The 13,008-nt window shown below is 47.1% G+C and overlaps 1 protein-coding gene across 1 annotated transcript; it reads right to left on the reverse strand.

Annotated features, from left to right (window-relative positions):
• Positions 1-618: 618 nt before the first annotated feature.
• Positions 619-6,088, reverse strand: LOC140264720 (DNA-directed RNA polymerase I subunit RPA49-like). Its single transcript, XM_072360644.1, has 7 exons — positions 6,045-6,088; positions 5,732-5,745; positions 5,443-5,497; positions 4,644-4,777; positions 4,150-4,226; positions 3,166-3,295; positions 619-964 (listed from the first exon to the last, which is right to left on the reverse strand). The coding sequence occupies exons 1-6, from the start codon at positions 6,086-6,088 to the stop codon at positions 3,269-3,271; spliced, it is 351 nt and encodes a 116-aa protein (XP_072216745.1). The 3' UTR covers positions 619-964; positions 3,166-3,268.
• Positions 6,089-13,008: the final 6,920 nt, after the last annotated feature.

Below are 13,008 nucleotides of genomic sequence, written 5' to 3' on the forward strand. Positions count from 1 at the left end.
CCTCTGCAGATCCTCTCTGCCTTCTGGAGGGATGTTGCAGGGCTCTAAGTCACTCATTTTGTGCTCCCTTTTTCTCACTGGCAGCTAATGGAATGCACATCAAGAGCAGTGAAGCGCTCAGCATCCTTGCTGGTGTCCCTCAGAACCACTGCAGCAGTGGGGAAAGGGTCCAGCAGAGGCCTGACAGGAATGTGGCCAACGAGGTGAGATGGAGGGAGCTGAGCTTGACTAGTACAGCAAAGCCCTCAGCTGTCTGAAGGGCAGTCAGAGCCAAGCCCTTCTCAGCACTGTCAGGCTCAACAGAGCAAAGGGTCAGCAGCATGAGCTGCAGTGCTTCCCGGCCTGTGGGAGGTCCAGCTGAGAGATGAGGAGCATTCTTGCCTTGGGGCAAGCTCCTGGTGGAGTGCTGGGACAGCTCTCAGGGAACTGCATGGCCACCATCCTCAGGGTAACCTCCAAGATCTCTGCATTTGTGTCACAAAGGGGTAAAACCCGCCTGAAGTACGCAGTCAGCACAGCACCTACAATTCCTAACAACGTGATTTCGTTCTGGCACATTGTACATCTTTCTCCCCTCACAGACAGGAGGAAAGACAAAGGGTTGATACATTTTCTAAATACGTAAGAAAGGTAAACAGTTTAATGAAATAACAGCTGTTCCCGTCAGCACAGAGACTTCAACAGGGCTGTGCCATGATGCTGGAAAGCCAAATCCAACAGGCAAATGCATCCCCATGATGCTGTGTGTGCAGAACAACTGTTGAGAACGGAACTGTTCCACCCCTGCTCACACCTCCCAGATTCTCAGTTCATCTTTTGGCGATTCCTCTGGCTCCCTGATGCTTTCTGCACAGGCAAGGGGAGAGAAAGGGTGCCAAGCTTGTGATTTTGATCCTTCTCAAGTCCTGGCATCCCCTTTGCCTTGGAGACCTTCAACCGCATGGCCCTTGCAATGTCCATCAACCTGGAAAACAACAGAGAAACGTTGTGTTAGTGGGGTAGAGTGGTCTTCTGGGAAAGACACTGCAGAAATGAGCAATAGCTTGTTCACCTCAGGAGGGAAGCTAGGAGGTAGAAGCAAGCAGGATGTCTGCTCTGCATCCCAACACAACCACCAGAACGCAAACTGGAAGTATTTAAATACTACAAGGCAGGGAGCCTTGCTGGAAAGGCTAGAACACTACCAAACTGGGCACGAGCACCCCAGAGAGTATTAAAAACCCACGGTGCCTTACTCAGTGTACAGCAATCTTGGAGAAAAAAAAAGCAAGCAGCCCGTATTTCCAACAGAATCCTATACCATGAGTGACAGGATGGAAAGAACCTAATACAGAGAGCAGCTCCTCTTAACTGCTGAAATACAGCAGTCCTAGATGTAAACACATTTTGGATGAGACTGGTACTGAGCAGGGCTTGATCAAGATGTCACCAGCCAGAACACACCTGGAGACTTGTCAAACACAGAATGAAGCATGTTTGAGCAAACGCAGCAAGGAAATGAAAGTCCTGCCTCATCTGGGGCCATGAGAACACACCTCAGAATCCTCTCAGCTGACATTACGTCTTTAAAAGAAAAACAGATTCAGATGGCAAGAGATATCTGGTGCTATTCAAACAAACCTCCCACCATAAGCAATGATCATTCCATGGCTAAATCAAGAGCCTCACAGCCATATGCCTCATCTTTGTTTTTCCTACATGTTGCTGCTTCCCCCACTTTTTTCTTATCACCACGCTACAGTCTATGCTCCCAGCTCCAGTAGAGCACTTAAAAGCAAAAACCTTGGTGTTTGTTGCAGAAAAAGAGCATGTCTTTTATTGAAAAGCTTACTTCCAAAGCAATAGAATTTTAAAAAGGTGGGAAACCAACATTAGATTATACTGTTAACGCCACTATTAGTCAACAAAGAGCAGAACTGGAGGCAAAGCCCAGAAATCTTTACATCAAATCTGACTACAGAGCTCACAAAACCAAGGGCTGGTAACAGCCCCGATAACTTCCAGTTATCCCAGAATCTTGATATTAAATCCTTCTAGGAGAAGCCCCAACATATTCTAGAATGCTTTTCAGTGGTACTGAAGGAGTTCTGTCCTTTTGCAGTTCCTTCCCAGCTGCATCACCTCTAAACAACCCTGATGGGAAAGATCCACGTAGTGGAGTCAGGCAGCAAATGTCTTTAGAGTCACCACATCTTGCAGAACAGAAAAGGCTGGGACAGCAATCACACACAGCTGAGCAGCTATTAACAGGGCAACCTGACCCACTCCCAGGTAGCAATAACAAGCTGCCTGATCAGCTAATGTCTGCTGGGAGTCCTCGCTGTCAGAGGAGCTGTCAGGCTCTGCCAGACACCTGCAGGTTTAAGCACATCCGCGCAGCTAGCAGTACAGAGACATCACTTGGCAGAAGAACAGTAGTTTCTTCACAGAAAATTTAAGCCTAGGAAGAAATTTCTTCAAAATCTATCATGACAAGCATTGTTTGCCTGGATGCTTATACTGCACACTGTTCTCCACCATTCATCTTCACTGAGTTGGCTCCTCCTCCCAGTGCCAGAGGGCTATGCTGACATCCAAACAGACTCTGACAAACTGAGGAGGTAAGGCGAGCAGAATCTTATAAAGTTAAATTGTAAAGTCTTGCATCTGGGGAGGAACAGCAACTACATGCTCACAATCTGCCTGTGAGAAAGAAAATCTGTTTCTAGTTTTCCAGTTACAGTCAGATACAAATCTGTACTTGCATCCAGACTGGTACCGAGCTGACACCAGATCTCTGCTGAAAGAAGGGATTCAGTGAGGAGCAACATGACTTAGCAGGCAAGACACAGCACTGGGTAGCACCTGGATAGGTTTTCTGCCATTTTGATGCTGCCTGCCTCAAGTTTTTCCACTTTCAGATAGACAAAAAGCCTCACAGTGCACCTGAGCAGGTTTGTGAAAAGCACTCTTTCAAAGCTTTGACACATAGAACTACCCCATTAGACGTAGCAGGGCTTGAATATAAAACTTCAACACACTCAGAGTCTAACTGCAACATAGGGAACTCACAGCGGGTATCGCTGTACTGTTTGGGCACAGAAGAGGCTCCAGAGCCCTCTTCCCCAGGGACTGCTTGCACGAGGACCACAGGCATCTTAACAGGCATAAGCAAACATGACTCACCTACTTTCGTGGAGCTTCAAGTCATTCTGCAGGACAGTGAGGTCAGCTTGGAAGTTTTTAATGTGCAGAGCCAGTGCAATGACATATGCTGCAATTTTAGTCTTCAGCGACGCAGATTAAATTCTGAACACTGAACAGCAAGTGTGAGAACAGATGAAAAGCAGAGAGTTAGCAAACCCAAAACACAACCACCCACCAGGTGCAGACAGAACTGGAGCCCCAGTTAGCTATGGCAAGCATTTCCGAGACATGAAAAAAGAGCTTTAGGAAACACAGGTCCCTGATCACAGGGGCCTCAAGGTCTTCCTCAACAACTGCCCATGTTTCTGTTCAAAAGTGCAGGTCTCTGGAGATGTTTACAGGTTTACAGACTTGACTGAATCACTGTCTACAAACACTTCTGTCTCTGTGGCACACTGGCAAGATGACAGCGAGGTGAAGCTGATCTAAAGGTACCCACTGCAGCCATACACAACACACAGAGCAGGTCTGAAAGCATTTATTTTTACTGTTCACCCCTGGTCTGAGTCTTTATAAACAAATGCACCCTCGATGGCCCACACGGTTTCAACCTCTCTGTTAACCTCCAGCTCACAGCAAACAGCAGATAGATGATGGCTGAGCAATGGCAGTTATGCTACGCAGAGGCTGTTGGATTCTTGAGAAAAGGCACTGCAGCAACAATTACAAATCTTCTCACTCTTGCTGATCAAGTCAGCCTGGTGAGCCTGGCTAAATTCACAGGCACAGGCTTGTTTAAGCACACATGACTCTGCCTCTCCCAGTTACGTTTCAGACTTCCATTATTCATGGATGAACATCAGCCATAACAGAATATTTTACCTGGCCTGGCCTGCTACTCAAGAGAAGCTTCTGCTGTTCCCGTTTTGGTGCAGTGCTATTTGATAATGACTCTGTGACCCTTCAAGCTGTTTTCTCCATCCTCTGAACATCAATAACATCAAAGCAATCACAGTTCCTTACCCGCCATTGTTGTAGGTCAGTGAAGTTCTTCATAAGCTTCCTGCTAATGATGTGGGGGCATTCAGGACCCATTGGATCTAGAATGGAAAGGGGTTTCACAGTGAGCACCAAGACTGGTTATATAAAATAATGGATATAAAAAGTTTTCAGGTACAGAAACCAGGAACTGTCTGTAAGCAAAAAAGGAATCTCAAACTCAGATGTAAACTATTTTATCTCCTACAAATAGGATCTCACTGCAGGACCCTGATGTATGACAGTTAGAAAAGGACTGAAGAGAATGACACACGTATATCCCAGTAGGTGCAGATCTAAAACTCCACAATGGCATGGAAATACTGAACCTCATCACGAAACAAGCTGAACTGTAACTGCTGCATGTAGCCATTTATCAAACAGGTAACTCTGGGAAGCTTCATTGTTTGCTATTATGGTAACTACAAACCAAGTCCCAGCAGGCAGCTGAAAAGGGTAAGAGCTGAAAATTGTCTTACGCTTCTTCTTGATTATTTTCAGGAAGCTGAACTTAATAAGGATGTCCAGGAACCAGAGGCATCGAGCTTTGCGGTCCCTGCTCTTCTCATCAGCAGGCAGGAACTTCAGCTCTTCTAAGACAAAGGAGCAATGGCTGAAGAGGAAAGAGGGAGCATGAGGACCAGAGAATCAGGGACTAGCTTTCTTATTAGAACACATCCTTAAATCCACCGCACAGCTCTTTTAGGTTAGAATAGTTTCCTGAACACTAATACAAGAAAGCTCACAATGCTGCTCTGTGAGCACATTTTCTGTCCACCACAGTCAGCACATTTCTGCACGTGGCACTACAGAGGCCCCTGCACTGCAAAAACCACAAGTTCAGAGCTCGCTTCCGCTTGCTGGTACCAAATGCCTCAATGCACAAATCCACCTGTGTATAACACAGAAGCAACGACAACACACTGAACTCAAGACACTTTGCATGCAGGAAGAATACCCAGATAACCACCGCTTGTTCTACATGTATGTTTTTAAAGTAATTCCAAACATAACGCTGGGTACAAACAAAGCATACGACAAAGAAATGCAAACGGGCATGTTTTATCTGGAACTGTAGACAAGTCTAAAGTATTTAGGAACATACTGCTAAGCTAGACACTAACAACATGCTGTTTCAAAAACCATCAGTGCATAGAAAGAATGCTGACCCTGCACAAGTTTGTCCTGCAACAAATCAAACATCTCAGTTTCAGACAAGTATTTACCACTGTCTGCTGGATAACTACAGCACATTATGATATCAGGTTTCAACCTTACCTTTCCCTGTAGGATTTATTCTGATAATCCCTTGTGTCATCAGGAATTAAATTATCTACAAAAGAATAAAAATTAGTATGCTTGGCTTGCAGCAGGCAGGAAAGTGCATGTATTGGGTACCCCTTTAGCTCTAATAAATTACAGAAGGACTAGGCACACCACTTCAGGGTCTTCTCTACAGGATTTTGTTAATAAAATACACTGAATGTGAAAGATTATGTACCTAAAATAAAGAGGGACAATTTTTGCTACAAAATCTAAAAGCATAATGCACAGGTTGCAGCAATACTAAGCTCCTGTTGCCTAAAAAAGAAAACAGTTCCTTAAAGATCATATTCTTAGGATCATTTCCACTAGATTCAGAAATAAAAAGCAGTTCTGCTGGGGAAAAGCTGTTTTCTTTTTCAGTGAACGACTCAGTCTACTAACTTGATTATTTCCAAGCCTCCCTCAGCAGGAGAAGGGCTGCAATTATCCTAAGCAGTGACAACTCTATTTCTAACTCTGGTATTTCCACCCTCCCACACCCGAGCTCTCTGCTTCACTCTTCCCCTGACTATCAGCTGTGATTCTGCTTCATTCTCCCTTTTTTCATTCCATACTGCTCCCCAGGCGTGGACAGAGTGATGTATCCTCCTTCCCTCATTCTAAGGCGGCACAGCAGAAATAAGAGTAGGAGGAAACAGGGCAATGCTGTCAGTAGCCAATTAGTCGGTTTTGAATGCATACATATTTCCAAGACATTGTGACCTCGGCACCAGGGTTAAATACAGAACTGTCCTACCTGACAGTCAAGGTTGCATGTTGAATATTTCAGCATTATAGACTTCCATTTGCCCAGGATCCTTGTTTAAAACACCAAGAAAATACCTGGGGAGAACAAGTGCAAATGATAACCATTGACAGTCTCAGAGCTGAGAAAAATTAACTTGGAATCTATAGAACAGGTTAATTTCTAGCAAGTCATTTTTCATTTCACACTTCAGAGGAGCAAACCCAAATAGTCTGTGCTGCTCCTCACCACAGAATCATAGAACAGACTCACAGAATCCTTAGAGTTGGACCTTTAAACATCATCCAGTTTGTATTTGGAGAGAAAAATTTAACAATCTATATCACGACCCTTTCAAAAGAACCAGCACAAGGACATTAAATGGCTGGAAGCACCTCGTCTTAGCAGTTTCTGCAGTTCTGTTTACGTTGTGTCACCCCACTTCTACTTTAAGTAACCCCCGTGGTCAGAGTAGAGATAAACCACGAGCAAACACTGCAGGACAAATGTAGCGCGTCCACGGGGCACAGCACTCACTAACAGGAGCCTGACACACACACCAAATGTACTTCAGAGCTCTGTAGGTTAGCTGTGACAAAGTAAGATGATCTTACACTTGGTTTCCACTGATACAAGAGGTTCTTCTACCAGAGGATGGGAACGATCCCCCACGCAAAATAGTTCTTAGGAATTCATGGGAGCTGCCTCGAGGCTACAAAGGTCACCTTCTAAAACCAGCACGTGTGACAACTGGTGATTTCACCAAGGCTTCCCATTACAGCACGAGGCACAGACAAGTTCTTAATTCATACAGCACCTCCGGACTGTGGCCCAGAAGTTCAATGGTGACCAACGACCCCCTGGTTTCCTGGTACTGATCTTGGCAGCTCAGAAGGAATAATGCTGTTGTGCCCAGGTTTCAGCTCCGTGCAGACACCTTCTCACTCTTCTCCTCCAGCAGATCTAAACTCCGCTTATGTGTAAGATCACAGCTCCCGAGGAAGCAGCGTGCAAAATGGTGCGGCTGCCAGATGACATCAGCTGCCCAGCTCCTCCCCATTCGCACCACGGCCTCAATGAGAACTCACCAGTCACCTTGACAGAAGGCTACAAGGCCATTTCATTTGCGCAGCTCCTCTGCTTTCACCTTCTTGTTTCTCGCACAGTGTGGCCAGCTCCCCATACCTGCACAGGGAGCTGAATGTCATGGCTCCGCTGCTGAAGTTATTCCCCACGTATGAAAGCCTTTCAGCTTCTGACACCTGACAGACAAAGAACCATGACTTGAAGAGCGCATGGTTTGAAAGCGCACGTTTTGCTGCACGTCCTTCAGTGACACGAAGCTCAGCGCTGCCACAAGCCGCCCATTGGCTAGCGCCACGCCGCGATGCCGCCGCTTCCGGCGGGCGCTCCGAGAGTGCGTCACTTCCGCTCGTCGCCACTAGGGCGTCACTTCCGGGCGACGCGGCGAGAGGCTGCGAGCGTCGCTGCGCGGCGGGTTCGGTGCGCGCTGGGCCCGCGGTCGGAACTCGGCCCGGTCGGACCTCGGCCCGGTCGGACCTCGGCCCGGTGGGCCTCCCGTGGGCTGCTGCCGTCTGTCCCGGCCCCGCCGCCCGCCTCGCTGTCCCGGCGCTGAAGGAGGAGCCTGGAGCGGGGCTCGTCGGGTCTGTAACGGCGGCGGTGCGTAAGACCGGCCCCCTGGGGGAGGGGCGCAGCGCGGGCTGGGCCGTGAGGGTCTCCCGGCGGGCTGCCTGGGCGGTAAGGGAGCCGCCCGCACACAGCAGCCCTTCCTGCCCATAGAGGCGGTCCAGGCACGGCCCGGATACCCGAGTCACCCCGAGGGGCACGCAGCAGAGCGGGCCCTCCTGCCTCACCTTTGTGCCGGTACCGCGTTGCTCGTCGTAGCCGAGCTGTGCAGGACGGGACTTGGGTGGGGGGGTGCTGACTCGGGTGCTGACTCTGACTCAGCCCCGCCTGCTGTGCCTTGCTAAGGGCGTGAGGCATCTGTTAGGCCCAGCCTGCAGCTGGTGGCTTGTCTCGTAAGCCTGTCTGTTACAGGAGAGAGCTCAGTCGGCACTGATGTCTGTGTCAAGCCCAGAACGCAGCTCTGTCTTGGAGCTGACCAGACGTGCTTCATTTCTTCCTCCGCCCTTTAAGAATCGCTCAGGGGTTTCATTCAGCACCCACGCTTGAAAATCGTGGCAATTGTCGTTTAATGAAATGTTTCCGTTTCGCATCGTTGTGCGTGCTGCATAGGTTGCTCTGAAAGTAATGCCTCCTGTTTATTCCTGTGCAAACTACAACTGATGGATCACTTGGTAGAGCGAATGCTCCATTGCCAAGCGCCATTTTTCAGCATGGTAACCACCATTAGCAATGCATTCTCATTGGTGACGAGCGAGGGCCTGCGTACCACCCTCATATAAATCTGCACCAGCAGAGGTGACATCTGTCACCACTGCAGAAACACGGCATCCACCACCTCACCGTGCTCACATCTACTCTTTGTGCTCCACAAGAGTTGATCAATGTCGTTGGGTGCTGGTTTTTCTGCATGCAGGAATTCAGCAACTCGTTTCTGCTTCGTACGCGCTTCCACGTCAGATGCCATCTTGTCATACTGGCCCTCTGCTGCCGTCTGTCATATGGCCCCAGCAGAACGTTGGTGTGAAGATTCAACCTCTGCTGCCATCCCGCCAACATCCACCTCTGACGTTGTGGGCCGACATAACAAAATAGAAGGCATTACTTTTGGAGCAGCAGTCATCAAACACGCAGAGCCTTGTAAGTCATTTGTGTAGACTGACTTCCTTCTGCGTGTGGAATGACGGGGTTAGAGTTTTTCCAGTGAGTTTTGGGTAACCGTAAGCAGATCGTTCAGCCATTCTCATATAAAGCAGCACAGTGGTGGGTTGAATCAGCCGTGTGGATGTAGTTACTTCCTTAGGTTGAAGAGAAGGTACTAGTGCAGTCTTTGTGGAGGTGACAAGTAGTCCCTGTTGTTCTGTTACAGCCACTTCTGTGGCAAAAACAATTTTCTTCAGCAATAGTTTCTACGAAGAGGTTTGTCGTGGTTTTGTGCTGTTGCTGTCAATATTCTACATCATGACATCATGTGCAGTATGAATCATTAACTGAGGGTACAAAGAGTGGCAAACTGTTTTGGTGGTATAAGAAAGTGTAGTTGTTAATGGCACACAGAAGTGTAACAGAGGGTATGTGCAAGTGTAACAGAGGGTATGTGCAAGTGTAACAGAGGGTATGTGCAAGTGTAACAGAGGGTATGTGCAAGTGTAACAGAGGGTATGCGGAAGTGTGGAAGGTTCATGCTCCAGTTCTGTGGAATGGCAGCATCCCGAGTACTCAGCTCTTGGAGGAGAACTACATATCCCAGGGGACGACGCGGCCAGAGACGCATCATGCCAAGGGCACTGGATAAGTGAGCAGCTTGAGATCTGCACATTTACGTGATACTCACGGTCTTAGACAATACTTGCTTAGTGAGGTCACATTGAATGAAAGCAAAATGTCAGATGAATGAAAATATACACAGGAGAAGAAGCCTCTGAGGCTTCTGGAGTGTTATTCCCAGAAGACATCAACTCTGTTAAAGCCAATGTTTCTCTCTATTCTTTGTGTTATTCCAGGGAGGCCTTGATTACCGCCTGAGCACATGCTGTGGAAGCCCAGCTTCTTCAGCACCAGAGCTAATCCAGGGCAAAGTGGATACTGGCTCAGAGGTATGTAGACCGGTGTTTGTTTTACCCTCTTTCCCTCCCCTCTGCACGGAGCATTTAAACGCAGTGGAGCTCAGGTAGGCTCTCTTGGTTTCCCTTCTGGATTCTGCTAGGCTGCATTGCTTGGTAGCTCTCAGAAGCTGTCAGTGGCCGCAGACTAGAGAAGTGCAATTGGTCTCAGTTCACACAGCTGGCTGGTTTGTCTCTGGCTGATCCTGAACTGTCTCAAGCGACTGCTTTGGGGCTCTACAAAACAGCAGCTTCAGAGATTGGCACTGTGAGGTGTGTGAACCTTGTTGTGCCTATACATCAGTAGAACAGCAGCAAAGCCTTACAGGTGACTGTGCTGACAGCTCTCGTAGCCAGTAACACACAACTGTGCTAAATCCCTTGTGATGGCTTTGATTTCATTTGTGCCAGTGAAATCCTGGTCAAAGGAACTGCAGCAGTGTGATGAGCTAAGATGAAGATACTGGTTTTAGTAGCGCTCTAAGTTGAGTGGAAGAACAATTGAATGAGGGTTACGTGCTTTCTCTGGGACTGTAAGGTTTTTTTTGCTGAGGGAAAGAGTCAGCTTTTCATGGGCTGTGTGTGGGCTTTGGCAAGGACAGACAATGCAATCTGTCAGTAAGCCATTTTGGGTGCTTCAGGTTTGTAAGCTTGTCTTTTTGTTTTTCAGGCGGATATTTGGAGCATGGGTGTACTGCTGTATGCTCTGCTGTGTGGGTTTTTCCTTTGGACGATGACAATACGATGGCACTCTACAGGAGGATAACATTGGGTATCAGTTGTGCTAGAATACACTGAGAAGGGAAATAGCTGAGCTTGACAAGAGGCCTTGCTGTTCAGATGGCAGAACATGCTGAGCTGTGGGTAGAAAGGCCTGTCTGTACACTGAAACTTGGTCCATTTGTGAGCAGGACTTTGTCCATTTCTGCAGGGCAGCAGAAAACTCTTTGTGTTCATCATGATGCCAAGAAGCCGAACGCGGCACATGGCAGATGATCCAACTGCTTCAGGTGTTCGTTTCCTTAGAGTTGTGAATAGTTTTGGACTGAGAGTTTGCAAGCAGAATGGAGCTCTTAGAGCTGTCAGAGATCATTTCTGCACTGTTCAGTTCTACCTGCCTCACATACACAGGATCTCAGAGCTGCATTGCTTGAATTGGTGGAACTTGTGTAAGTGAACTGGGATGAGCAAGTTTTAGAACTTAATCAGACTGCAGTAAAAAAGTGGATAATCTTACGGGTATTAAGATACAGGCTTGCTATTTCTGCACTGAATTTGCTTTTATCTTACGTGGCTGTGATCTGAAGGTTGCTTGAAACGCAGGCACCTGGGCACTGTTGTGTCACTGAATTTCACACATTATAGACCCTGAAATGTCCTGGAATCTAAAACTCTGACTTGTTTTAAGCCTGCTGCTTGAATCTAATCAGGGTCATCGTGTCTGTGCGCAGTGTTTCTGTGATGCTCCACATCATTTCATGTTGGGAATGCTGAAGGACTATGTGCCACAACTGTGGTCAGAACAAAGTATGTCTGGTGTGATCTCATGCATTTTGCAGCTCCTGTGAGCAGTTTGCCTTCCAGCATTGCCCTCAGCCAAGCACATCTTCATTTCACCATTGAATTTATTCAAGTGATTCTTAAGGCTGATTTTGCATATGTCTGTTCCTACGTTTGGAAAGTAAAGAGATGTCAGCACCATCCAAATAGTTGTTCAAGGTTCATTCTAAATCCTCTTTTATTTTAGTTATTTCATTTTCATTAAACTGTTTTATTGCAGAGAGGAAGATACGCTGCTCCCAAATGGCTTTCACCTCGCAGTACCCTGCGAGTTCACCAACTGCTACAGGAAAAAGAGCCGCTTCTGTTCAGATGGATCTACAAGATGCTGTTGCAGGAGCTCAAAACACTGGTGGAGTACCTGGAAATTATTCAGTGTTTGAACAAGTTAAATTGTTCCATGCCATGAAGAAAAGGTGAGCGTTGCCTTGTGCTGAAATTCTCAAATAAAAACATGGTACTAGTTACAGGTAATAGAAATAATTACTATTTTAGTAATTAAACAGTCTTCAAGCAGCTTGCTTGTTCTTAATTGTGCTGTAGAACTAAAACCGGTCTGTAAACAACAGATGTCTCATAAAGAAAGCTGAACACACTCAGTGTGCATTTGAGCTCTATCTGGGCAGTCTCATAAATACAAAGTGCTCGTGGAACGTTTGCTGTAACCACAGGTTCTGTAACTGCTCTTCCCAGCTCAGGTGTTTGACCTTCCTTTAGGTGAAGTGATGAAATACTGCTGGTTTCTGTTTGTGCTTCTGGGCACCTCGAAGCTCTTAGGAATAGAAGAATTGTCTCCAGTTCTTTTCAGTGCTGTAAGTAACAGCTCGAGTGTTTCTGCCCACTAGGTAGACCCAAAGAAGCGGACTGCAGTTAAACAACTGTTAAGTCACCCTTGTCTCGTGCAAGGTCCTTCTGATGCTGTTCACTGGTTCAGTAAGTGCACGTGTGGGGAGATGGTTGCTGCAGATACTGGGAAGTTGCCGTGTATTTGCAGGCAATGGCTGCCGTTGGTCACTGGGTGGCGCTGTTTCTCTGCAGAACAGCTGTGCTGTGCATGCCGTGTAACTAGTGATGAAGAGGAGACAGAAGCGTCACTTCTGCTCTAGTCAAAAGTCTCATCTGCTGACAGGTTTTGTACTTGAATTCAGAGCTCAGAACCTGTTGCCACAGAGGGACTAGTTGCTGAAGTTGGATGGCTCTTTCTGTTTGCTCCTTGTAATAGGTAGCCATAACACTAACTGCTTAGAAAAGCATCTGAAATCATGGCTAATTACTGACTGCTGCATAGCAGAGCACTATCACGGTGAGACTGGGCTGTGAGATGACTTGAAAGCTGCTTCCTCAGTATAGGTCTTATTCTTGCAGCTGGGACGCCTCGATGAAGACTGTGCAACAGAGCTTTCTGTGCTTCACAACAGGAGAAGAGTCTCTCAGCATTAACATCAGAGGTAATAAACGTTCACATTTATTCTTTTTTCTCCTTTAATT

This window comes from Excalfactoria chinensis, assembly GCF_039878825.1.
Source record: "Excalfactoria chinensis isolate bCotChi1 chromosome Z unlocalized genomic scaffold, bCotChi1.hap2 SUPER_Z_unloc_1, whole genome shotgun sequence".
NCBI classification, from domain to species: domain Eukaryota; kingdom Metazoa; phylum Chordata; class Aves; order Galliformes; family Phasianidae; genus Excalfactoria; species Excalfactoria chinensis.